The 26,715-nt window shown below is 40.1% G+C and overlaps 2 protein-coding genes across 2 annotated transcripts; one reads left to right on the top strand and one right to left on the bottom strand.

The window, feature by feature from the left end:
- Window positions 1–365: 365 nt before the first annotated feature.
- LOC139211497 (transmembrane protein 87A-like) lies at window positions 366–14,415 on the bottom strand. The gene is made up of 20 exons (XM_070841691.1): window positions 14,303–14,415; window positions 12,811–12,868; window positions 11,188–11,294; window positions 8,593–8,709; window positions 8,441–8,488; window positions 8,301–8,342; window positions 7,496–7,622; window positions 7,327–7,388; window positions 6,809–6,992; window positions 6,621–6,720; window positions 6,429–6,522; window positions 4,861–4,932; window positions 4,620–4,728; window positions 4,358–4,416; window positions 4,090–4,193; window positions 3,914–3,990; window positions 3,096–3,160; window positions 2,942–2,994; window positions 2,523–2,553; window positions 366–2,370 (listed from the first exon to the last, which is right to left on the bottom strand). Exons 1-20 carry the CDS (start codon window positions 14,411–14,413, stop codon window positions 2,329–2,331), a joined length of 1,662 nt encoding a protein of 553 aa, XP_070697792.1. The 5' UTR covers window positions 14,414–14,415; the 3' UTR covers window positions 366–2,328.
- A 660-nt stretch (window positions 14,416–15,075) lies between these two features.
- On the top strand, window positions 15,076–26,541 carry ganc (glucosidase, alpha; neutral C). Its single transcript, XM_070842454.1, has 25 exons — window positions 15,076–15,212; window positions 16,072–16,134; window positions 16,409–16,511; window positions 17,588–17,715; window positions 18,596–18,772; window positions 18,883–18,904; window positions 19,013–19,079; window positions 19,446–19,542; window positions 19,658–19,841; window positions 20,046–20,190; window positions 20,495–20,730; window positions 20,830–20,956; window positions 21,163–21,242; window positions 21,659–21,802; window positions 22,117–22,213; window positions 22,317–22,418; window positions 22,759–22,933; window positions 23,141–23,209; window positions 23,441–23,505; window positions 23,597–23,673; window positions 23,767–23,841; window positions 24,021–24,134; window positions 24,601–24,713; window positions 24,869–24,972; window positions 25,365–26,541. The coding sequence occupies exons 1-25, from the start codon at window positions 15,190–15,192 to the stop codon at window positions 25,472–25,474; spliced, it is 2,697 nt and encodes an 898-aa protein (XP_070698555.1). The 5' UTR covers window positions 15,076–15,189; the 3' UTR covers window positions 25,475–26,541.
- Window positions 26,542–26,715: the final 174 nt, after the last annotated feature.

Raw genomic sequence — 26,715 nt, 5'->3', positions numbered from 1 at the left:
TTAAAAACACTGGTTCACCTGTCTCTCACACACACACACACACACATATATGTATATATATATATATATATATATATATATATATATATATATATATTACCTGCATGTACTCAGAAATGTTAAAAGAATCAACTCAGACTTGTATGTCTTAAAGGATGCCCTCATTCATCTCTTTTACATAAATATGTTGTAAAATTAGAAGCTTGAACAAGAGAGCTTTCTAAAAGTCGCACAGGCTTTCTTTCTCTAACAATATGCTTATTAACAGGCACAGAAATATTAAAAACATTTTTCATACATACACACAAACTGACTTTGTAACGATGATTCAATAGAAATTTTATTTGCAGGACATACGCAAAAAAGCCATACAGTATCGTCAGCTTCACATTACAATGCAGACTCACATCCAGAAATTAAGCTTTAGTGTCTCTCTAAAATAAAATATTCTCAACAATACTTGGATATAAATATAAAAAAACATAAATTAAGGAATTTAGAATATCCACACATACTGCAGTAGATTGCACAAGGACGGGAATAAAATTCTGCCAGAGGCAAGGCAAGATTATTTTGTAGTGTCAGTGGGATAAAAGGAATCTAATTGTAGTGAAATTAAAATTATTTAGCATGTACACAATTTCATTTTTTAAACTACCCCGTGCTTCTGAATTTGGGTGAGGACCTTAACAAATCTGGTTTAGTTAGTGTTGGGAGTGAGGTAAGATTACATACATCCAGTAGATCACATGTATATTTGAATTTAGGCCCACGCCACATCTGTGAGGCTGTGATTCAGTAGCTTAAAAAAAAAAAAAAAAAAAAAAAATTCACTTTGATGACAACAACATGAAGTGGACCTAAATAATTGCGGTTATGTGAAAAGCTACAAAATATTTTTCCATAGAGATTAAAATAAACATCCTTAATTTTAGACTCATGACAGCTTCTGCTTCAAAACATTCTTTTCTAAATATATTTATCCCCACGCGCTGAGGACCAAGCAGTCTTTCATTTGTCAGTTAAAGCTTGAAAATGACTAATATCAGTCACATTTTCAATTGCTTGAACTGCTCTGTAATTAATCTGGTGTAGCGCTCTTGTATACAAAACCTGACGCTTCTGATGACACCGATTTTATGATATAAGTACATACTTGGCTTTGAGAGTTTCATGACCGAGAGGGTCGTTTCATTCTCCCAGCCCAGTCCAGCTGTTTTAGTTAACACAAGAGTTCCCAAAAAACACTGATGTAGCACATTATAACCCGACAACCATGATATGCTTCAAGTATTAATGTTCACTGATGCAGTGTGTTTACATAGAATAACAGTAGCTTATTTATTTCTCTATTGAGGATTACCCAGTTAGCCAAACAACAAAGTGTTAATTATGTGTTAAATATAAGACATACAGTGCGTATATAATTTAATGATGCAGCTACAAGAAATGAGCCACGGAAGTCTTCACTGGGTAGGTAAAAGCATTAAAACATTGTTTTTCAGTTATCTGGCTAAATGATTAATCATACCATCCAGTTGCTTTCTCATTTCACTATTAAATATATGTGACTCATTAAATATGTAGATCAATAAAACACATTCTGAAAACAGCAATTTAGTAAACATTATCTAATAGCATCGCACACCTCTGAAGATAAGTGTCTGTCGCTGTGTTGGCTTAAATTTACACAATAACTTGGTGTTTTCAGCATGTGCTTTCCCTCCAGTTGTACCATCGTCTGATTTCTTGGCTGATACACACAGCAAACATCATGATTTGGACGTGACAGATTCTGAATAAGTCCGCAATCCTATAAATCGGGCCCTGCGGTGATTTGCAGTGGGTGGGGGAACTTTTCTCATGTTTTCCCTTTGACCTCCATGCTCAAGAAACCGCACGCCCTGGTAAATATTGTAATAGACTAAAACCACAGGACAGGAATTTGATAACTATTCTATTTTCCACATGGCCAACGTGTATGATACTTGATTTTGGCTGTTTGTGCCACTGAAGAAACATCTTTCAAACAAATAAAATATTAATCAAAGTTCTCTGCTGTGTAATTGCTTCGGTTTCACCCCCTCACAGAATACTAATCCTGACATCAACAGCCAACCCATCCAACTATGGGTTGCATAGTACCGTCTTAATATAAACACACTACTCATGCTTGCTTACACAATACCCGTGAAATGACATAAAAAATGTTAAGTGTCTGGAGGGAACAGTTGGCTTTGCCCACATTTTTTGGTAATCAGTTCACTCAGAACGCATTCATTGCTGCCTCAGTGAAATGGCCGTCTTTTCATTCTCACATCATTACTTCTACTCCATTTTGGATCTCTCCATCTTGGTTTTCAGGATTTCCTAGAAAGAAAAAAAAGAAAGAATGCAGATTAATGCATGCACAGGAGCGTGACTGTGGACTGATAGCACAAAAAAGGTCGTGACCGGGAGCATTTTAAATGTTAAAAATGTGATCATGGGACGAGCAAGGGGAAAGTAAAAGGAGCCTTTACCTCTTCTTCATCTAGCATTACAGGTAGAGCTCTGTATGGAGAGAAAAAAAAGCAGAGAAGGAGGCAGTGAATGCATTCACACAGTATGTCCAACCCAGGCCTGGTTCAAAACACATTTTAAAATACGTTCTACAGCTTGTTTCTACTTCCAAAGTGTTGCTATTTGTGCATTAACATCACATCTTTCTAGTCTGAGCTGTCCTTCTCTAGCTACATCAACACACTTACATAAAATGAGACAATATGACATGTGAAGAAGGATTAAGATACCTTATTCACACAAATTCCAGGTAGCATAATGCTGAATCGTTTTTTTGGAAAACATTGAAATGTGAAACCATTAGGTGGTATTTTTAAGGCAGCCCTGAAGAGACTGAAGCATCAGCTAAATGTCTAAAATCTAAATTTACTTTACTTACACGTCGGCAACAGTTGTAGGAATGTTTTCCTCTACCCATTTTAGGTCTTCATCCTGGCAAATACAGAGTTTAGAAATACAAAATTATTAGATATTATTATTATTATAAATGGTTAAAAGAAGAGTGATGCTGGCAGTCAAGACAGTCAACCCACCTCTTTACTCAACAGTTTCTGGGAGCCATTAGAGTCAGGCTTTGAGCCTCTCATCTTCATTCCCTCTAAAAGAACGAAAATGAGCCAATTGAAATCACATGAACGCATCTTCCCCAATAATATCATTATAACGCAACTAAGTTATCACATTTCCCATTTATACTATGATATGATTACAGGATGAACATTTCTAAATTCTCCATATATCAGCATGAACAGATCGTGGCCTCAGCAGCACTGGGTTGTGCAGCACAGCACCCAGCTCGTCCTTACAGGATCTGAGGTCAACTGGGATCAGACCCACATTATTTTTAGATGAGTGGGTTTGTACAAAAATAGATAAAAGCTACTGGAAAACATTGTAAGCACTAACACAGAGATCCTTCAGAACAATGTGGAGCAATTAAGACGCCAGCAGAGAAGATTGGGACTTAAGTGTTTCCACATTTAGTGTGCTGTGTGTAACAAATGCGAGGAAAATTGTCGTCATGCCTACAGACCTCACGGCCCTGGGATCTACAATACACTATTCAAGCACCGACTACATCAAAAAGCCTCCAGTCAGATTACCTGAAACAAAAGCCTGGCCTTTAGCCTTCAGTCAAATTTAGACAAGCAGCTGATATCTGTATAATTTACACACAGCACAGGAATGACCAGGAATTTCTCTACTCTGAGTTATTGTATAAAGACAAAAAGGACAAAGAAAATCATCCCACAGAAAAAAAACAGAACAAAAATTAATCATGAACTAATTCAGATCTGCACTGTACAAATGCAACCTCAAGTAACACTGTCTGATGCAGGTTTTGTCTCACCAAAAGCTTCATTCAGCATGGGCTCCTTGGCCTCCTCCTCTTCATTATCTTCATCGATCAGAGGAGAATGGGAGAACCTGAGAGAAAACAGAAGCAAAAATGAATTACTGGCAACTCGAAGTGACAGAAATGGGTTTGTGCTGCAGGATCGGCCCCAGCTCCAGATCGACTCTGACCTCTGGCTGTTAGCGGAGGGCCTCAGCAGCACCATGATAACCAGCAGAATGGTGGAGAACAGCAGACGCCAGAAGGCATCGTCTACCCACAAGTCCCTCCAACCCTGCGGAGAGGATAAAAATAGACGAGTGAACGCAGAGATGGATGATATCACGTTGGAAGGCGAGTTCACTTTTCATCTCCGTATAAACAAGAAACGGAAACCTCATGAATGAACAGGGCTGGAACACAATGCAATAACCAATCAATAATTAAACACACACTGACCGTCTGGCAGTCTACCAGCTTGAAGACTTTGGTGGTCCAGATGATGAATATGATAGAAGCTGTGGACAGAAAGTAAACATCGGTCTCACTTTGATGTCTGTAAATATGAAACTAAAGCTCACTAAATATGACATTATACATTGTCTATTTAATCCAAACAGAAAAGTAGAAACTAAAACATGTATTATTTGAGTTTCAAGGTGACCCTGCTAACAGAGTACTCCTACAAAAACAAATCTGTCTCAGAGCAGTCGCTACTCACCGACAACAGAGAAGATGAGAGTGTTGGTGAAGTGCTGATACAAAGAGAGTTTCACTATATTTCTGCGGAGCTTCAGGAGACGAGTGGTTTGAGACAGACTGATGAAAATGTACATGAAAATTAAGGAGAACAGACTGTATATGCGCTCAAATAACCACAATCAAAAGCTTTATTTTGCCTCTGAAAATGCAAATCCTGATCAGCTCTGAGTGGCCGTTATGGCTGGTTGGGTAAAGGATATCCACCACATGACACAGGAGTCAATAAGGGAGAGGCTGAGATTAGCCACCAGGGCAACCGTCCCATAGAAACCCTGGAAAGAGAAAACACAAGGGGTGGATGTTTTAAACGTCTACAGGACGGCAAAGAGAGTGTGTGTGTGTGTGTGTGTGTGTGTGTGTGTGAAGATGACTGAGAGAGAAAAGAATTACTTACTAATCACTGCTATTTTAAACACAAGATAAAATAGCAAAGATCTTTGGCTCTGCGTCCTGACAAAACACATCTGCTCACCAAACTACACAACCTCTCCCCATTCTTCTTACTGTCTTTACTTATCTTGTGTTTGTTTGTATGACTCTGTGTTTTCATGACTTTTTGAACTTGCTGCAGCGTCTTAGGCTGCTTTTGAAAATCACTCTCAGATCAAATTCGTCATTCCCCATTATCATCACTTGTCTGCCTCCCAGAGACTGATCCCTGCGTAACCTTCTCTCTCTCTATCGTCTCCTCTACTCAAATCAAATTTATTTATAAGGAGTGCCTCGAAAGCTGCACGAGGCAAGATTTTTATGTAAAAATACACCACCACTATCAGCTTCAATCAGCCCGTGGAGGCTGCAACAGATAATGTCCAATCTGCATTATTTGAAAGGCAGTAGGTTCATTATATCTGCCCGGATGAAAACCATCCGTGGCCACAGAAAATGATGAATTTTGGCCTAGAGGTGAAATAGAAATGGTCTCCTTAATAGCAGCAAGAGAGTAAACAAGACTCAGTGTTAAGTCTTTTTTCCTCTTTCATCCACTTGGTTATATTTGGGGATGCATTGAATCTACAACGGGTGGTGTGGTTGAAATAGAGTGATCTGTGCACACTATTAATGCTGCCCAACACACCTGTGCCGCCTGGCTGTTGATACTAATCATGTTTATCAGCCTCACTCAGTTACTGCTAATACAAACCAAACATTTCCAACCGCTGCTATTTCACCACTTTTATTGTGAAGCAGTTAAAACACATGCACTGTATTTGTCGCGTGGGTTATCGCTGACTTGGCACTGTGTAGGACATGAAATCATTATGGTAGATTAGTGAATTTCACTAAATTAGTATTTCACACACACACACACACCACTTGCTCCTCTATTGCATTTCTGACAAAGCAGTTGCTCAAGGAGTGTGTGTCGCTACCATGGTAACAACAGGTGTTGCTAAATCAACCAAGACTGAAACCTGAAAGAGATTACAACTTTAACAAGCAGGTTTGTCACACTGCTTTAGTGAGACACTAAGATAAAACACATAGAAATGCAACATGTGACAATAACAAAAGTTTTTTTTTTTTGTATCTGCATATAATTGTTGGTGTTTAAGCTGCTTAAACCCAACCCCTAATGGGGGGAGTTGGTAGACTGGAGATAGTTATATATACTGATACACGATGAATCTATTTGTATGAATTATCTGAAAGTGTTGCTGTGTCCTACATGACATCTGGTACTTCTATCGGGCTGAAATAAATACTGAGAATGATAGCTGATGGCCAAGCGAGAGCCTGGTGGAGTTTATTAATAGTTGATACTTACGCCTGTCACTCTGAGCACACCTTCCACAGAGGAGAAGAGCAGGTAGAGGAGCCCAACAGCTACCAGCCGGTGCACTGTCGTACCCAACCGGGGCCTACGTGAGTGAAATGAGAGTATTAGCAGCAAGTCTCCCCCCAGTTTTTAACTTGTAAAGAATAATATCAAAGATTCAGTTTTAAAAAGTACGCTTACTTGACTATGCCATAGCCAAGACTGACGATGAGGACCAGGATTCGGGCTAGAGATCTTTTGAGAGCAGAGAGCAGCTCAGCAAAAATCACAGCACCTTGAACTGTAAAGAAAAAAGAAACACACACAGTGACACCAGTGTCAAAAGAAAAAACTATTTCACAGACAATCAAATATAAAAATCAACCAACCATAGTCTCCTTTGTAACGGATACTCTGGTATTCTGAGTAAAACACGGCCTTCTCCAGCATGCCGAGGATGATGACCGCGCCGATCCAGAACTGGATCCGCAGCAGATCCCTCCAATAGCAGGCGCACCAGAAGAGCCACAGGGCCCCGAACAGCACGTACACAATGCACATGGCCATGAAGAACTGTGATGGACACGAGGAGGAGAGAAAAGTTGGGCTGCTTCATCTATATTGTTCCACTTGGGCTCATTTAAAAAGTTGTTTCCAAAGCTTTCAGCATGCACTCTGCACCACTGAGTGTAAGTGAGTTGGATCTTGTTTCTGTTTCTTTTTTGTTAAATATCATGAATGTTTCAATGTGAAAACTGTTATGGTTGAAAGTTTATCTTTGTTCCAGACTGTGATTTAATTTATTCCTACAATTTCTGTTTCCGATTTAGTTGTAGCCATCGAATTTGTGTTTAAGGCATTTTTTGAAATTGAAAATATTATAATTTCTATTATCTATAGCACACACCATCATCAAGGGCCAGTCTGCTGGAGAAGAGAAGTCGTGTGGTCCCTTCATCTTAACTTCCACTGGCGAAAGAAAAATAAAAAGTCACTTGTTTAAATTCTCAGTTCCATTTTCTTTCCTTTACTAATTCATCTAATAAATATGAAAGACTCTAAAGCTTGTTTCTCACTTGTGAAAGCAAAGTTGAACTGCTCTGGCCCGATGTCTTCATCGTCAACTCCGCGGAACAAAGGCTGCACCTTCACTATGAACAGGTACGGGCTGTCCTCCCACGCTTTGGCCACTGCACTGAAATCCTGCAAAGGATGGAAATCATTAAGGATTATACTTTTAAGACTTACATGTTTGAGACATTCGTTAATGCAGTTTAAAATGCTGCATCGGCTACACTTCATTCAAGCTAAACTTAGAGAGTGTTCCCACAACTAAGCCCTTTAGGTGACACATGCAAACAGGCCCCAGCGACCTTCTATCATACGTTGTGGTCCTAATAAACCTATATTACCTATTATTACCTGCTACCTGTTATTTTTCATATACTCCAGTGTCCCTGCTCACTTACAGAAAGTTATTGCCTCCTTATTCCTCTTTATTAGCTAGACGCTCTATTCTCTTTAAGTGGAAGGATGCAGCCCCTCCACGGTCCAACCAATGCATCTAAGATGTGACGGAGAACATCAAGCTGCAAAAACAACATATGTACACTCAAGAGCTCCATTAAGAGATTCTACGAAACCTGGAACCCATTAATAAACTATGTGAATAGTCTGGAACCATGAACTTAAACCTTTGCAGAAAGTCTGTGCTACATATGGCTAAATACACTGTGATGCACCTTAACTCTGTTAACTCTGTTGTTGGTTTTGCTCTTTCCAATATTCCTTATTTTATAGTTTATTACTTTGAGATGATAATGTCTTATTTGATAAACAGAGAATATCCCTTTAAATAAAGTTCTCAAACAAAAGTCTCACCGGCTTGTCGGGCCAAAAAAGGCTCTGATTCGATGGGTCACTCTAAACAGAACATAGAAAATATTGCTGAGGTGAACAGACAACACAAGCAAACAAAGCAAATGACATTACGGTCGTTCTGGTTATGATCAGTGACTCACCTTTGGGCTAGTGAGGGGTTGATATGGATTAAAGTCTGCATAATACAGCTACACAAGAGGAGAGAGTGAGGAAATATCCAAACATTAGATAACTGCACATCGTGATGATTGATTGTTATCATCCATTGTAAGACAACGAGTTGGTCACAGACCTTCGGTAAGAAGAGGGAGGAGCAGTTGTCGAAGTACATGTAGCCTTGACTGTAGAAGCCGCTCCAGCCGTCTTTCAGCATGTGGTCCATCCCAAACATGTTCATCGCTTTGTTGTCCTGCAAAAGGACAGCAGGGGCAGCGGGGGTTAATCACCCTGGGCGAGGCAAGGCTGCTTTCTTTGTACAGCACATTTCGTATGCTAAAGCAATTCAAAGTGCTGTACAGAATAAAGAAATACAGTAAACGGAGAATCAATGATTGAAAAGTGTAGAGAACAAGCAACAGATTCACAGGATAAAATGATCAGAGACCGAGCAAAAGGATTAGAGAAGTGAAAATTAAATTAAAATCATATGCAACAGAATTAGATAAGTAACTATAAAACTGCAGTCAGTTAATCCTCTAAACTAAACAGGCAGAATACCAGCAGACCACAGATGGAAGTCTTACACTGTTAAAACAACAAGAAGAAGATGTGTATATTCAATGGTACGCAGTGGGACGTGTGCCTAACTTTATTGCATATTAGGATGAATTCATGAGTGCAGGAGGAGTGCAATTTTTGATATATCTCCAGTTTATAGTTATTCCAAAAGTCAAAGTAAAAACAAAGAAAACACCACATTGCACATGATATTTCAAAATAAATAACAAAATGTGCGGAGTAGTAATTAGATCAGAATAAATAAGAAGTGAAATCAGTGGGAGTAGATTCTTTTCCCAGATTCAAACTCAGCAAACATTAGACATTAATTAAACTATCAGAAACACCATTGCTAAGCATGTGATTCCAGTTCAGACAGTGAAGAGAAATCACATTTCAAAGACCTTCAGCCAAACAAACCTGGCTGATAAACAAATGAATGTTGAGAGAACAGTTGCAAAAATCCAAACCAGCTCACTTTGCTCAAACAACAGATACGAAGTAAAGCTGCACATCTGAGCTACATATTAGCTTTTCACTGCACCCCATTGATGACAAATGGGAATTAACGTGCAGATGTTCGAGAGTGTGAGTGATGAAGACTGATAGAAGAATCTAACAGAACAGTTTGTTGACTCACATCTTCCTGTTTGGTATCTGCTCTCATTACACTTGTAGAAATATTGTAAATTGTGTTGCCACATCTGTGTTCAGGACTTCCTCACGGCTTTTTTTGTCATCCGCCACAAAGCGAAGCACAAAGGAAGGAAAACTACACCAAGGCTCTTGAGCCTGACAGCAGAGGACACTGACATTTCATCTGAATGAAAAGTGTTCTGATCAGGTGACCTCAAAATATCCACTCCATTCAGCTCCCTGCCTCAAGATCGACAGCGACAAGGTGAAGTACATCAAAGCCATAGCAGCAGCTGAGTTTGAGACGCTTCAGGACATCGAGCCAGCGCTGGCACAAAGACGGATGCGGAGCCCGAGGCCATGAACACACTTTCAGGGAGGACGCACCAGCTGCTCTGACTGACAGACTGTTGATGCTGAATGTGAAGCAAAAACCCCCAAACTGGTGGAAAGTCCACGGAGTGAACTTTTTGAGAGTGAACAGTGGCAAAAAGTGCTTAAAATCCTGAAGGCGTGGCTAACCTTGTCCTCCTTACACAAGTTATTCTATTTTGAGTGTTAAAAGCCCATTTTATGTATTAAAGGGATAGTTCGTATTTGTTAAGTGGGATTATATGAGGCATTTATCAATAGTTGTAGTCTGTAGTGTATTAAGTACAGCTGGCTCCAGACAGCACACCCCCAGTTTGGTTACTGGCTCTGAAGCTATGCAATGTACCACTGTGTCAGCAGCAGAACGTATTTAAGCCACCTAAAAAAAGGCCCACCTAAAAAATGTAGTATCAGTTTAAGCGCACACTATATTTTCACCCCTTTAGCTCACCATCAGACGGGGGAACTGAAGCCGTTATATCCATCCGTGCTGTCGTCCAAGACACCAGACTCCAAAGTCACACCATAACACAAATAAACTGAGGGATCAAGTCAGCAGCAGTCCAGCAACTCCAGCAAGTACTGTTTTTGCCAATGGAGTCTGGTGGCTTTGAAGAGAGCGTTTAGCATTTACTGTTATTGTTTCAGTTCCCCCATGAAAAGGGCTGTCTGGTGGTAATGTAAGGCAGTGACAATATTCTAAATATAGCGTACACTTAAACTGATATTGGTTTTTTTAAGTGGGCCTTTTTTCATGTAGATAAAATACATTTTTACAGCAGCGTATGTTTGAGGCTTCAGCCTGCTCCTCTGCCTGCACTCTGTGCAATATATTCATTCTTTTACCTCACTTCACAATGTGCAACACATCTTTTTATACCTCCCCCTTCTTTTTAATGTATATTCTTCCTATTTTTATACTTCCTCTTGTCTAACCTGTGCATATTTTATGTCTCCTCCTGTTTATATCACTGTCCACTAGTTTATTATTCACTGTTCGTATTGATCTTATCTTATCCTCCAAACTAGGGGCAGGCTGACTTCCATCTCCTGCAGTAAGACACCGACTATGGGTGAGTATCTCATGCAACTGTCCCTTTAACACTGATGGCAAAACAAACAGTTGAGACTCACACACCAACATGCAAAAGTCAATACTCACCGGTGTGTTAAAGACCTCATTGTAGCAAACGGAGGAGCGCAGGTACCAGCTGATGTTGAAGGCCAGGTTTCTCTCACACGAGCCTGCGTCACCCTGCAGAGGACGAACTGCAGAGCGAGATGAACGACATTCAGTCACTCAAAGGGCGGAGCGCTGGATTATTACACAGGAATTACACCTGACCAGTCGCTCCAGATCATCACATGCCAGTTTGTGCTCATCAGAGCATTGCAGGAGTTACTCTGGGTGTTGTAATCTACTTATTTATGTCCATACTTTCTCCTAACAACTTCTATTTCAAAATGTGACTTCAGCTTTTTTCCTGTCATGTTGCTGCATTGCATCCTGGTCTATTTTTTTGCTTCCGCTTGAGTAGGAATCAAAGTCTCAGTTTCTGACTGATGCATTTATTCTCAACAAAATGTGATATTTTACCACTAAATGTTATTTACTGTATTTTCTCTGACCAAACTGCACTGCAAACATGCTGAAAATATCATAAAATAGGCTTCATAGTTTGAATTGCTGTTTAAGAGTAACATTTAAGCACTTTCAAGGTCTCTGAACCACAAAATCTGATTTATCTGTTCTGATATCAGTTCTGATTGTAACTGCAAAATAGTTTTACATTTTACAGAGTTCGTATACAAACAAATATGACAATGAGGTCAAACACCAGCTTATGTTCAAAATCAAGCATTTTTAAGAAATTGCCTATATTTTAATTAAATTTTTCATATTCCTATCCTTGAAAACACAAAGGTTTCAAATTGAGCATTTTCCAAACTTACTTTGTCTTAAAACTGAAGTTGGGACCTTTTATCAGCAAAACTGTAATATTACTATATTAACATTTTGTCTGGGAGATAAAAAATTGTGTTTAAGAGTTTTAGGGTGAATTTTACCTTTGAAATATTTAGATTGCTGAAACTGTAATGGGCTTTTTATTGAAAAAAAAAAAATCATTATTTTAAACGCCAGTGACAAAAGGTGCAGTTTGCAGGTTTTTCTGCAGGTTACAGGACATCCAGCTCATAATAGTCATAAACACTATATTCTGATATTTTCAGATAAAACTCTTGTTTTTAAACTCAAACCAGCTTGAGGTGTATTTTAACTGGGTCAAAACTAAGAGATGTGATGCAAAATCTTCCCCCAGGAGCTGCATAAAAGGAGCTCACATGTACATAACAACTCATTTACTAACTGTACTCATGTATTGCTGTGTCACTACGTTTTTCCTTCAGGCCGGCACTATTATGTGGCAGCACAGGAAACAAACTGATCTGCAAACTCCTTTATTCCTTCTGCTATCAGGTTACTTGACACTGCAGCATCCTGTTGACCTGCTCTTGTCTCCGGCATGTTGTTACTGTGGTTTTGTTTGTGACTAACTTTTTTTTTAATAACTTTTTTAACTGACAAATTTTGATTGTGGTTAGTTTTTGATTTGGGTGCCTGTTGGGTGGAAGAAATTAATGTCTTTCATTTGTAGTTAACATTTATATTAAGGTGTGTGCAGATGTAGGAAGTAGCTGGTAGAATAAACTATGCTGAGTCCCTGATCCGGTTTTAGGGCAGTAAAAAACAAACAGTGCATGATGAAGAGGTCAGACTACTTACACGTCATGAAGATGGTGGTGTTGGCGTACAGCGTCTTTCGAAACACAGCATCCTGTGTCTGAAAACACATCAAAGACAAATTGGTTAAGATAAGATACAACAAGATAACAGAACATATTCCTTTATTTGTCCCACGACGGGGAAATGTACAATCTAACAACTCCAGCTCTGCTAATATGACACGTTAATATCAGCTCTCCTGCTTGTAGCCACTTCAGGCCACACAACATATCAACATGGACACTTTTAGTTTCTGTCAGCACATTTAAATCAGGCCTTAAAACATTACTATTTACTGCGGCTTTCCAATAATAGAGCTACATAACGTCTTTTAATTTCTAACTATTCATCCACATGCTTTTATTGTCTTTTACATGCAGCTTTTATGCTTTTACTGTGTTTTATGTCTCTGTAAAGCACATTGAATTGCCTTGTGTCTGAAAGGTGATATACAAATACATTGCCTAGCCTTGGACAAAGTGCACTAACATTGTTGTATTTTTGTATATGAGGAACATCACACCTCTGGCTACAGGACCGTGCTATTCACCAAAACACAAAACACAGTGCAACATCAGCTACAGCTGTCGACTGTGTCAAATGCAGATAAAAATACAGTAGGTATCTATAAAAGCAGACATGTTGACCCGTATTTGCAGGTGGCTAATTCTTAAAAATAAAAGTACTCATTATGCAGAATAACGTATATCAATGTGCAAACATCACTTTATTGTTAAAGGTGGTAAATGTAATATTACTCTACTTACTGCTGGGTAGCTTGTGAGTTTCCCCAAATGGATCAATAAAGTTTTTTCATAATCTACATCATTATTTGTTTGCTGATTATATTATATTACATGATAAAATGCAAAGTAACTAAGCTTATAGTGGAGAGAAGCTAAAATATCGGTGTAGTGCAGAAGGAGAACAGCAGAAAGTGGAAATACCTCAAACTTGATGCATAAATGTATGTAGTTACTTCTCAGCCCTGGTGAGGAGTTTATTCTGATGCTTTTCCCCTTTCTGCCAAGCCTGGCTGCAGTCCTATGAACATATGCAGCCATGTACAGACTGAAACATCCACAGCATCCTGATCTGTGACTGACTAATGAATGGCCTGCTGCCTTTTAATCCCACATCTCTCTGTAGAGGTGCAATCTCCTTTTCCCATCTGTAGCACACTTATAAATAACATTATGTCCTCAGAGAGTATCTGCGTTGCACTAAATCACACCGGTGACATATTAGACGTGCACTGCTGTCCAACAAAGGTGAAACCATAAATAATAATAATAATTTAAATGTATGACTGTAAATGAATGTCTAAGAGAGACCGGAGGAGCCTGGACCATCACCTGCACCTGCACCGTGTGTCTGCAGCCCTCAGATGCTAAAGCGCTAGTTAGCAGCCCGGCTAACAGCTGCTATGGATGATTTAGCACGACGGGCCGTGTAACTGCAAGATGTGCGTGCTGACGGGAAAAACACTGACCGAGTTGATGTCCACCGTCCATACGGAGACCTCTGCTGCAGCTCCGAGGCGGAAAACGAACGCAAAAAACAGCAAACACAACCGATGCACCTGTGCATCTGGCATCTTCATCTATCCACTACAGGTCACTCCGGTATCCGCCTCCAGTTCCGGCTGCAGTTCACGCCGTCACCGCCAGAGGGAGACAAAACCACCGAACCGGGTCTCTGCTCTGAAGGATCTCAGTATATTTTTTAGGAAAAATCATTTTTTCCCCTAAAAATCATGATTTTTCCTCCATGTAATCTGATGCAGTGACTCCAGATCAATACCAGAAATGATCATTGCACAGGCCACAGAGGAGGCACCTCTTCATGTTAGAGTTCTTCTATGTTACTTGAAATCTGGTATTTGCACAAGATATTTCTTCATGAATTCTTCAATCATGAATTTTCTATAAAATAAGAGAAACAGAAAATGAACTTGGTAGAGGTGTTTCCTATTTAATTAGTGAAGTAAACATTTCAGGTATTGATTTGGTGCTATTAAAAAAAGAGTTTCCGTAAAGTAAAGTAATAATAAAAGTAAATTATTATCATTATTGTTATTATTGTTGTTATTAATATTATTATTATTATAATTATTATTATTAATAATAATAATAATAATAATAATAATAATAATAATAATAGGGCCCCATAAAGCGGAAGTGGAATTTTATTTTGAAATGTCTTACCGGAAGTCCGGTTTGTGGTGAAACCTGGTGACAATCATGGCCTCTGAGTGAGCGCTGCTGTCTCTTCCTGCGTGTTAAAGTCACACAGAGTTTTTATTTTCCAGGTTTAGTTTCCTTCCCGCAGCCGAAGAGCTCCGACCGGCGGCGGCTGGTGGTTTTCTGTCCGCTGGACATGGCGGACATGGCGGACGTCAGGTACCAACAACCAGCCGCCTTCAGCCTCTGTGGCAGCTTCACTCCTGACCTCTGACTGCTCCCATGCAGCCAGTGAGAAGAGAAACACTTGTCTGTATCCCACAGTGTGTTTAGAGTGTCTGCTGATCTCTGCAGGACTAAAATCTGAACAGCTACTTCTTAGTTGATGGTTTTTACACTCAAACAAATCTACATAGTTTGTATAAATGTATATATGTGGAATTATCAGGAGAAAAGTGTGTTTCCCCTCCCTGTTCCTGCTGTCTGGTGCATGGAAGATTAACTTTATTTAGCCAGGCAGATTAAGATCTCCTTTACAAGAGAGACCTGAACAACAAATGTGCACAATAACAAGAATTACAGAAGCAGTTACATGAAACAGGTACAAGAATCAACAAAGACATCAGGTAATAAGTCTTTAAAATCCCAGAGAGTGATGAGTGAGTCCAGTTTGAGGGCAGATTGTAGGTGCATATTACCTGAAACCAGCTCTGCCAATATTAATGCAGCTGTAATGGATCTCTAAAGTCACGTAGGCAGTGGATCGAGTGCTGAAGTCAGTGGATTTAAACAAGAGAAGAGATGTGAGGACGTCCGGAAGCTTCAACCACAGAGGAGCTCTGTAAACCAACAACATGAGGTTTTTCTCCTGAGTATCTGTATGACTCAGTGAGAGCGACAGGAGTGAAAAAAGCTTTAACGGTAGGAAGGTTAACTGGAGGGAAGGTCCCTCAACAACAGCAGCTCACTAGTAAGACAAATGTGAAAGGAGAATACAAAACAAAGAGACATAAACACTGCACACGTCCTCCATAGATACAGATGGATGGATTTAGTTTTGTCTCTGCTTGTTCCTCAGTGTCGTCCCTGATGATAAAGGAAAAGAAATGTTCAAGAGCAGCGGCCATGTTGCTTTTTACAGGTGTGTTGTCTGTTTTAATATCCATTTTTTTATCATGCACTTATGTATGTAAACATAAGATAAGATAAGTGGTTAAGTGGGAGTGGTTCTGTCTCCCCCTCTCTCCCACCACCTCCACTGGGACGAGGGGGCCTCAGAGCCCAGTCTCCAGTCTCTATATCTATATATTCATAAATACCATAAATGTGTGTGTTCAGTAAGACCCCGTCACTACTGTTGAGATGTTTAATTCTCTCTAATGTCTTTGTGTTTTGTCACTTTTTTACTGTTTAAGGCGACAGACGCAGGGTCCCAGCAGGCACTACCAGGCCCTGCTGGACACCTTGGTGCTCACAGAGAAGGGGGCACGTATTGAACTGTCGGAGCCTGACACACAGGTCTGAGCACTGTTCTGTAAATCAAAACAAGGATGATCTACTTCTTTATAATAATAACAGTAATAATAGGCTTATTTTAAGTGCTTTACATGGTTAAAAACAGTTCAGGACTTAAGATGAATCAAATCAGACCATTAAAAGAAGAACAAAATGAAATAATAAAATATACTATAGTGAAAATAAACAGTATCACTAATAATAAAACCAATTAGACCGTCCACATTTATCCACATTTATCCACATTTATCCACATTTATCCACATTTATCCACATTTGACATCATTTAATCACTATCACATAATAATATATACTTGTAATTTAGTCTCTTTAATTCACATTTAACATTAATATGAAGATTTTTATTTCTGAATATAAACATCATGTTAATAATCACATACAACATGTTTTACATGCGTTTTTAAAGTGAGCTGCATGTTCAAAATATTACATTTTTTGTCATGTTAATGTTAATGTTAATGTCTGTGGGGGTAAATTTACAGGAAAATCACTGTACATGCATTTTTATAGAGAATTTATACGACCACACAACATTGAAAGAGACATGAATCTTAATTTGGGTCATAAATTTGAATTCATGTCACATTTAATCTTTAGAAACTCACTGAACTGCCAAATTTGAATTTTATGTTAGTGAAATCCCCACTAGGACAAAACCTCCTTCTAATCTGTAAAAGTTTATCAGCTTGTTTTTACTCTTTTTTAAATGCAGTTTCTTTATAATCTCTGAATCTTTAATCCTTTTGCTCACATTGTCTTATTCATTCAGTTTTCTCATTTTTAATGCAGTTTTATTGTTTTCCTAATGACTTATTTTAAACGTGTTTTAATGCCCCTGTAAAGCACTTTGAATTGTGCCGTATAAATAATGTTGCCTTGCCTTTACATGACAATAAGTAGCTATTAAGCAGTTGTGTAATATGATTATTCCAGTAAATCATAAAATCAGTCCCAAGTATCTCCTGAACTTCATGAGAAATCACTTTCGCTTTGTCATAATATCTGAACTCCCCTTATTAATTCTACATAATTAAACTCTAAATTTGCTCTCTTCACAGGCCAAACTGCTTCTGTCTGTGTCAGCTTGCAAAAACGACACTGTGAGGATGTTAATAGATGAACTCCAGCCCGTTAAAGCTCGCTACCGAGTTCCAGATGTGATGACGGAGGATCGGCAGTGTGAACAGTAAGAGCTACGTCAGCGTCCTCTCTCTCCATTATGACATCCAGTCACAGAGGCAGTGGACTTCAAAAGTCCTCCAAAAGCTTTGTGTCTGTGTCGTGTTGCACATCCGTGACTCTCATGTTATGTTTTCGTTGGAAAAAACAAGGAATGATAATTTATTGGCTTTTAGGAGCTTCTCTGAGAGTGGCAGCTTTTCCCCATCAAAAGGTTTAAGTCTTAAAGAAGCTTTTAAAGGTCCCATTTTCTGCTTGTTTTAAAGTTCATGCTTGTCTGAGGAGGTCCTACTAGACCAGGTTTACATGGTTTAATGCACGAAAAACACATTATTTTTCTGCTGCAGCTGTTTTCAACCTTTGTCTGAACGCTCTGTTCCAGAAGAACAGAACCGTCTGTGTGTGTTTTCCTCTCGCCTTCAACTTCTTAGTGTCACCAGAGCTGGTGTTAGTGAGGGGAAAAACGATGGCCGACAGCGAGGTGGATTCAGGAGGTTTTAATTAGCGTTGAGAGTCGGCCTGCTGAAAGGCTGGAGGAGGTCACGTGATCCACAGATCCCTCTTATGACATCATAACGGGAGCCAAATCTAAACGGCCTGTTTTCACACACATTTCCTGAAAGAGAGCAGGAGACGATCTCATAGTTTGTTGGTCTCTAGACACACTGGGGACAGACGTTTACTTTGAAAAGACATTAAAAAGTAAATTTAGCAAAATATGGGACCTTTAAGTTAAAACTGAAGGGTCCCAGTTTTTTCCACCTTAAGCGTTACATGGATTCAGAAACCTTTTCAAATGTCACTGAAATCATTTTAACCGTCTTGATTTGTGTGATCGCTGCAGTTCTTGGACATTTGTTGACCTTTTTCCTCTCATCACGCGGCAGGCTGAGAGTGGAGAGACGGTCTAAGGACTCCGTCAGCCTGTCTTGGTCTTCAGGACGTCACCAGGTCTGCGTGTGGCGTTTCCCTTTCCGACTGGAGATCCTGTGTGAAGACGAAGTGACGGTTACGTTCAACTCTAAGAGCAAACTGTGGTTCGAGACACTGCAGGATCCCAACAGGTGAGGATCGGTTATTTCCTATTTTTCATGTTATTAAGACATGAAAAAGGGGATTTAACTCTATTAATTGATTTTTAATTGATTAAGTTTTCTATGTTTCTCCCCCCTAGGGCCACTTCTCATGGTAGTGATGTAAGAGAACACCAAAGCTACTCAAACTGCAATGTGATGTCAGTCGTGCTTGAAGCCTAATCCGGTCTGTAAATGCCTTTGTTCTTTTACACTTTGTTCCCCCGACAGCTTCAAGAGGACACAAGTTCACTATGGAGAGAGACGTTCAGGCAGTTTGTGGATGTCAAAGCTAATGGTTTGTTTCTGCTGTTTGACCAGTTTAAAGGCAGAGCTGTCATTCTCTCCTATTATTCTTCTTTTAAAACATTTAATTTCTGAGCATTTCTCTCATTATGAGCACAATAAAATACACAACCAGGAAACAAGAGACCAGAGAGAGAGACAACTGTGCTACCGCCATCACTCCAATGATGTTTGTTTCTCCAAGAACACATTCATATTGTAAAACGTTCTTATTTAAGTATCTTTAAGTAAAAATGATTCTGTCAGTATGTTACATATTATCATTATTGTTATACAAACACAAAATATACATTCATACATGAAGAAAAATGATTTGTCTTCATGTATTTATCTTCATTATCTTCTCATTTATCTCCAGGTCCCAGCAGCGTTGGGTCAGACCTCACTCTGCACGGCTTCAGTCACGCTTACGGTCTACCAGAGCACGCCGACGGCCTCCAGCTCCGGGACACCAGGTACACACACGTTATTTAACTAAATAAAAGCAGCACAGAGGGACGTTTGTGCAGTAAATACGTATGTGTTTGTATTCACTAAATTGAATCATGTCTGATTCACTTTGTTCCCCAGAGATGGGGAGCCCTATCGGCTGTATAACTTGGACGTTTTTGGCTATGACTTGTACAGCCGCCTCGGCCTGTATGGGTCTGTGCCGCTGCTGGTGGCCCACAAGCCCGACAGGACTTTGGGCGTATTTTGGCTGAATGCCTCTGAAACTTTTGTGAACGTTCATTACAGCCCCTCTGAGCACCAGGTAAGCCCTGTTCTGATCATTCCCTTAACTCAAAATATGACAGAAGTAAGAAGTCTGTTGGCTTCCTGGTTGCAATCAAACAAATAGAAAAAATATTTAACTTAATTAGAATCATGTTTGTTCTGAAAACTTACTGGCGAGTATTTTAGAAGATGTTCAAAACTGCACATTCATTACCACTTAAAAAGCTTCTGCCTCACCCAGGACGAGCAGACGCCCCCAGTGAAGAGGAGGCGTGTGCAGCCTCAGACTGACGTCCGCTGGCTGTCTGAAAGCGGTGTGATCGACTGTGTGGTTCTGCTGGGGCCCAGTCCAGAGCAGCTCTTCTCCCAGTACGCTCAGCTGACAGGTGCGTGTGTCCGTTCACACTTAAAAACTGAAAAATAAAATAAAGATTTATCATGGAGGTTGTCAGCTGTATAATGTCATACAGTTAAACTGCAGTTATTCTTTTAACAAACTGCACAAAGTAAAATACTATTTAGCAAAAAGAGAAATGAATAAGAAGGAAAAGTAATGCTGTTCAGTCTGGTGCTGCTGACTGCTTTCAATTTTACCCTCCAGATGTTAAACCCCATGTAATACTGACTGTCCCTCCATACTTGATCCACCAGTATGAGTCTAAACTTCTATAAATATATAAAACTTGTCAGGATATCAGGCGCTGCCTCCTTTGTTTGCTCTCGGGTACCACCAGTGCCGCTGGAACTACAACGATGAAGCCGATGTGAAGGCCGTAGACGCTGGATTTGATCACCACCGCATTCCCTACGACGTCATCTGGCTGGACATTGAGCACACGGACGGGAAGCGATATTTTACCTGGGACCCTGCTCTCTTCCCCGAACCGGCCGGCCTGCAGCGGCACCTCGAGAAGAAGAAGAGGAAGGTCCGGTATAGGATTCACTGCACATTTACTGCCTCTTTCTGTCGTCATGTGCTGCAAATGTTTTGTTATTTATTGCTCATGTTTTTTCTTCTCTTGCAGCTGGTGGTTATAAGTGATCCCCACATCAAGGTTGATCCTGATTGGTTGCTGTACTGCGAGGCCAGAGACGGAGGGCATTTTGTCAGGAACAGAGAAGGGCAGATCTATCGGGGCTCATGCTGGCCTGGTAACGTTTGGCTTGATATAAATTAAGTTTAAATCTAAAGTAACAGTGACATCTAAACAGATATGACACATACTGTGAAAAGCCTCGGCTGACGTAATAAGAAACCTAATTTCTGAATGTAATAATGGTTAGTTATTAGTTATATCATGTGCTTTTTACCTCCTCCATTGGGTTTTTATTAATTATCAACCTCTCTCATGCTGTAGGTGAGTCCTCTTACCTTGACTTCAGCAGTCCAAACACTCGAGCGTGGTACTCTACATGTTTCAGCCTGGAGAAATACAAAGTGAGCGTGAAAATAATCCACAAACCAGCACTATTCTATACATGCAACCCAGTTTATCCAGAAGAAGAATTTATAAAATGTGACATTTTTTAAAACAGAGGGGCAGTACTTAGCCCCGATGAGGACGAAAAACACTTTTATTTTCTGTTTTTTTTGTGGCTGTTAAATCAAGAATTCTCACATTTTTGCACCAAAAGCTTTGACGTCCTACAGAATGACCAAATATGTAAGAGATACAGTAACGTACAGTGAGCTGGTCAATAATGACTGCTGCTCCCACTTAATGCACGGCTTTGTACTAAAGAAATCAATAATTTGACACAAAATACTGACTTTAAAATGATTTTAATGCTTTTGCCATCAGAATGGCGTCCACGTATAACAGGGCATTGATACAGTGTTTGTTTCTGTTGTAGGGATCCACGTCATCGTTATTTGTGTGGAATGATATGAACGAACCGTCCGTGTTCTGGGGGCCAGAGCAGACGATGCCGAAGGACGCAGTGCATCATGGGGGCTGGGAACACCGGGATTTACACAACCTGTACGGCTTCTACCAGGTGAGCGAACCCTTTTAACTTACACCAATATTCTCTGGATTACAGCTGCTGAGATGTAATATTTGTATCATCACCCACCTCCTGTAGTTTTAACATTGTCTGTTCAGAAAAATCTGCGTTTCCCCAAAACATTTAGACCATTAAGAGACACTAAAAACTGCCAAAGCTGCAGCGCAGGGGAGCTGTTAATCTGATGCTACAGTTTTTACAGTCTCATCTTCACCTCTGTCGAGTGAGAGATGTACAGCTTCACTACATCACCGTTGTTTGTGAAGCCTACGATGTGAACTCCGTTTTCTCTCGTCTGGTCGCAGCACATGGCCACAGCGGAGGGTCTGATAACTCGCTCGGGTGGCTCAGAGAGACCTTTTGTCCTTTCACGCTCCTTCTTTGCTGGCTCACAGAGATTTGGTACGTTTTTAAAAGGAAAAATAAACTCAGTCCCCTGTGATGTGTTCATGGCTGTTTTCTCACCTTCACTGGTTTGTTGTGGCTGACTTTGTTCTGGACGCAGGAGCAGTATGGACAGGTGACAACGTCGCCACTTGGGAGTATCTGAAGATCTCAATCCCGATGGTTTTGTCTCTAAGCGTGGCGGGCGTAGTATTTTGTGGAGGTGAGTGCAGAACTTTGCATGGTGTTAAAATCACAAGTAGAATTGTGACTGACTGGTTTTAGGGACAAAACTTTATTTGGCAAAGTTAGTTAAGAGACACACACTGTTAAAACTATAGTGCCTACCTTAAAACTTGTCCCACAGTAACTAGACTTGCTTTAATCCTCTGTGACAACTGAATATCTTTGGGTTGTGACCACAATAAGATACTGTACGATGACATCTTTGGGAGACCAAACAACTAATAAACAAAATAATAATCAGACAGGATGATCGACAATGAAACTAGCCATTGCAGCCCGACCTCACACTTTCATGTTCTTTTCCCGCCGTGCTTCAGCCGATGTCGGTGGGTTTATTCAGGATCCGGAGCCGGAGCTGCTGGTGCGTTGGTACCAGGCAGCAGCCCTGCAGCCGTTCTTCAGAGGTCACTCTGCAAAGGTGACAAAGCGCCGGGAGCCCTGGCTGTTCGGAGAGGAAGTCACAGCTGCAATCCGCACTGCGATCCAACAGAGGTACTTTAAGTGAGCAGACAGCTGAAAGAGCTTCAAACAGAGAAATAAGCAGCGATGATGGGAGCTGTTGTCTTTTCTCTGTTGGCTCAAATACTAATTTTCATGTCTAGATTAAGTCAACGGGCTCTTTTTTGGTTTTTATTGTTGTTTTGTTTGGGGTATGTTTTGTATGGTGTTGTGACTGTTGATGGTGTCCCCTGTACTCAGGTACTGTTTGCTGCCATATTGGTACACTCTGTTCCACCAGGCTCACACCTCTGGTCTGCCTCCACTCAGGTTAGTGCTGCCGCCGCCTGCTGCTCAGTGGAGGTACTGCAGGCCCCCGTCAGCCTCTGTCATTAGACCCTCTGTAGCTTTACCTTGTTTTCAGGCACTAGAGGTCAATGTCTCTCATGTTTTGATGATGTAATGTTGGCAAGAATGGCTTTAACTCTAAATTGTTAATGACAGATGGATAGACGGACGTTTAAAGTCATAGAAATGATCATTTTATGTCAAACTGTACAGACCTCTGTGGGTGGAGTTCCCGAGAGAACCGAGCACCTTTGCTGTGGACAACCAGCACATGATTGGTGAAAAAATACCTTTTATTTAAGCATTATTACACTCAAGAATTACCGCGCTTTTGTTTTTCTCAGTTTCACTTTCTGTGATTTCATGTAGGAGGAGCACTGCTGGCCTGTCCTGTGACTGAATCTGGTGCTAGAGAAGTCAAAGTCTTATTTCCTGGATCTGGTGAGGTAAATCAATCAGCAGGTAAAGTGTTAATGTATTCTAATGTGTTCATGATGCACCTCAGTAGGATGTTGCATTAAGGCTCGTTTCTGTTTCAGGTTTGGTATGATGTCCACTCTGTAGAGGTGTATAAAGGAGGCCGAACTCTGAGTCTTCCAGTCACCCTGGACACAGTTAGTGTTCGTCTTGATTCACAAAGCAGAGTTTATGCTGAATTACTTCGCATTCATTATATTTATTGGATTCCATTTTTGGTTCTAGTGCTGTACTTTTATGCAAATTGTTCATTCATAAATAATAAAGCCCCAATTCTGAAAGCTGACTTTGATTCTCTGCTGTTTCCTCTGTTCAGGTTCCTGTGTTCCAGCGTGGCGGCTCGGTGGTCTGCAGGGCAGCAGGAAGTGGATCCTGCACAGCCGAACTCCAGCAGCTCCCCCTCTCCATCACCGTGGCCTTAAACTCTCAGGTGAGCATCAAAGGACGTGAGAATCTCTGTCATCCTGTTCGGCCACATAGAATTCGTACCATTAATATCATTAAGGACAAATATATTTCACATTGATAAACAACAGATATTCTTTAACAGAACCAGTTATTGTCATTTTGCCGTACTTTGTGTGGCACTGAATTCTTAAAACGTCTCAAATTTAACTTGCTGATACACGAAGACACCCTGAAAGAGCTTTATGACCTTCCAGGTCATATTCACAACATTTATGAGTTTTCTCATGTACGTGCTGAAGGTCATGTTACAGACCAGGAATGATTGGTAAGACTAGTGTGTTTAAACACTTGATAAAATAGAAAATGGAAAAGTTCATTTGTAACTTGAAAAGCTGTGTAGTAATGAAACTCTATGTCGGTTTAGACTTGTGTCATTTGTATGATTTAATTAGTGATTTAATCTTGACTGCGGTCCCTTCTCTCCGCAGGGTGTCGCTGATGGTGAGCTGTACCTGGACGACGGCCACTCCTTTAGCTACCGTGACAGAAAGGCCTTCTGCCTGCGCAGGTTCAACATGCTGTCAGGCCGTCTGCTCTGCCGGTGAGTCATAACTCACACCTCCTAAAGAGGGATCCAGTTTTAGACCACCAGTGAAAGGAGCCAAGTGGCAGACATGAGAGCTGAAGTGAATCTGAAAAAGTTTGAAGTTTTGAAATGAAAACACCTGATTTGATGTGTGCCGCTGCGTCCCTCAGTCCTGCCGGTGAAGAAGGAGCGTTTGACTGTGATACTGTGCTGCAGTCTGTCACCGTCCTGGGGCTGAAGACCAAACCGTCCACGGTGGTGGTACATGTGTTGGGTGAGGAGCTCTGCCAAACAACTGACTGTAACTGAGACAGCTCACATGCACAAACATGGGTCTCCGTACCAGAAGAACCACATTAGCATCCATCCCAAACTACATTAAATGAAAGACACAGCCAGTTTAAAGGAGAAACCCGTCCAAAAACACACATTTCCAGGTCATTCAAACTAAAAAAAAATTAAATTAATGTCTTTCTTGACTCACAATTTAATAATAAATGTAATAAATGAATAAAAGATGCAGGGAAACACATTTCCTCCTGCAAATGAGGCGAATACAGGGACAGAACAAAAAGTAAATTACAACAATTTGTTACAAATTAATTAGTTTTTGTAATTCTCATCAAGTCGGAAGCTAAACACGACATCTTTTCTTTATATCACCAGGTGCTGAAGGCGCTCCTGCTGCTTTCCAGTATGTGGAGACCTGCTGCATGCTGACAGTGACAAACCTGAAGCTCAGAGTGACAATGGACTGGGACATACAGATAGGTTAACTGGGGCTGTGACAGTCTCCGCTTCTCCCTCCTCTGGATTTGTTGTTCATGTGAGGTTAGTGACAGGTAAACCTTGTCAGAAGGATTTTTATCAGCAAAGTGCAACACTGGCTCGAAGAATATTTCAAATATATATTTATTTCGAGACTTGTTTTACGCTGTTGGTACTGAAGTGTTCATAGAACAAATAGAACAAAAGGGACTCCATAATTATGTTTTAATTATCTTACTTATATCAAACGACAGATTTACTTTTCGAAGCCTTTAACACATTAATATAATAATCTCCTGAAAATGTAACAAAATTGCACTTAACTTGATTGAAAATGTCACGAAACCCATTAAAGCAATAAAATGTCCTGACTGATATCATAATAACATTTTTACTGCTAATGTTTTACCTTTCAGCTGATGATGTCATATGTTTTACAGATAATGTATTGATTAGCTGTCTGCTAAAAGTGCTCAAATCTTACACAGATTTCATGTGTGGAAATGTGAACTCAGGCTTTATGTGAAGTTTGAGATACAGATACAGATTTTTAAATGTAATTTAAGCATAATTTCAGGGTACTTTTTGAACATATTATTACATTATTGGTCATTCATGGGTTTTTATTGCATTTCATTTTCATGTACTTCATCAAGTCAAGTACAAATTTTATTACATTTTAAGGAATTTTTTATATTAATGGATGCTAAAAACCTGTTAAAAAAAACAATTACAGGTTGGCAAATCCCTCCACTGCCCTCTGCTTCATCGAGTACTGTACTTCTTTTAAATTAAGTGTCAAGAGGACAAAAGAGACGTGTTTTAATCTGTGAATGCTGAGGTTGTTATCACTGTTGATCACTGAGAGATTACATCTGGTTTCAAAGTTGTGGAGTGAAAGTTTCCTGAAGAAAGGCCGAACTGATGTGCAGCTTCATTGTAACTTAAATGTTGTCATGCTGAGCAAATATTTGGTTCAACAGCAATGTGACGCGTCACCTGACCTCTTCTCCAACCAAAGTGAACAAGCCATGTTCCTTTTTGAGAAAATACCAGGAAACAGCCGTGAATAAAACATAGAGAACCAAAACACCTTGACATTGTCACATACCTTTATTTTCCTGGAATGATTGTGTTTGAGAGGGAAGTGCAGTGAATTACTGTAAAAGAGACTATTTGGTGGTTGGATTTTTAAATGTTGAAGCGTCCTAATTTAATATCCTGTTATCAAGCAGGAGCCCTTCAGTGA

The sequence above is a fragment of the Pempheris klunzingeri genome, chromosome 13, assembly GCF_042242105.1.
Source record: "Pempheris klunzingeri isolate RE-2024b chromosome 13, fPemKlu1.hap1, whole genome shotgun sequence".
NCBI classification, from domain to species: Eukaryota; Metazoa; Chordata; class Actinopteri; order Acropomatiformes; family Pempheridae; genus Pempheris; species Pempheris klunzingeri.
This window is presented reverse-complemented; position numbering and strand designations above follow the sequence as displayed.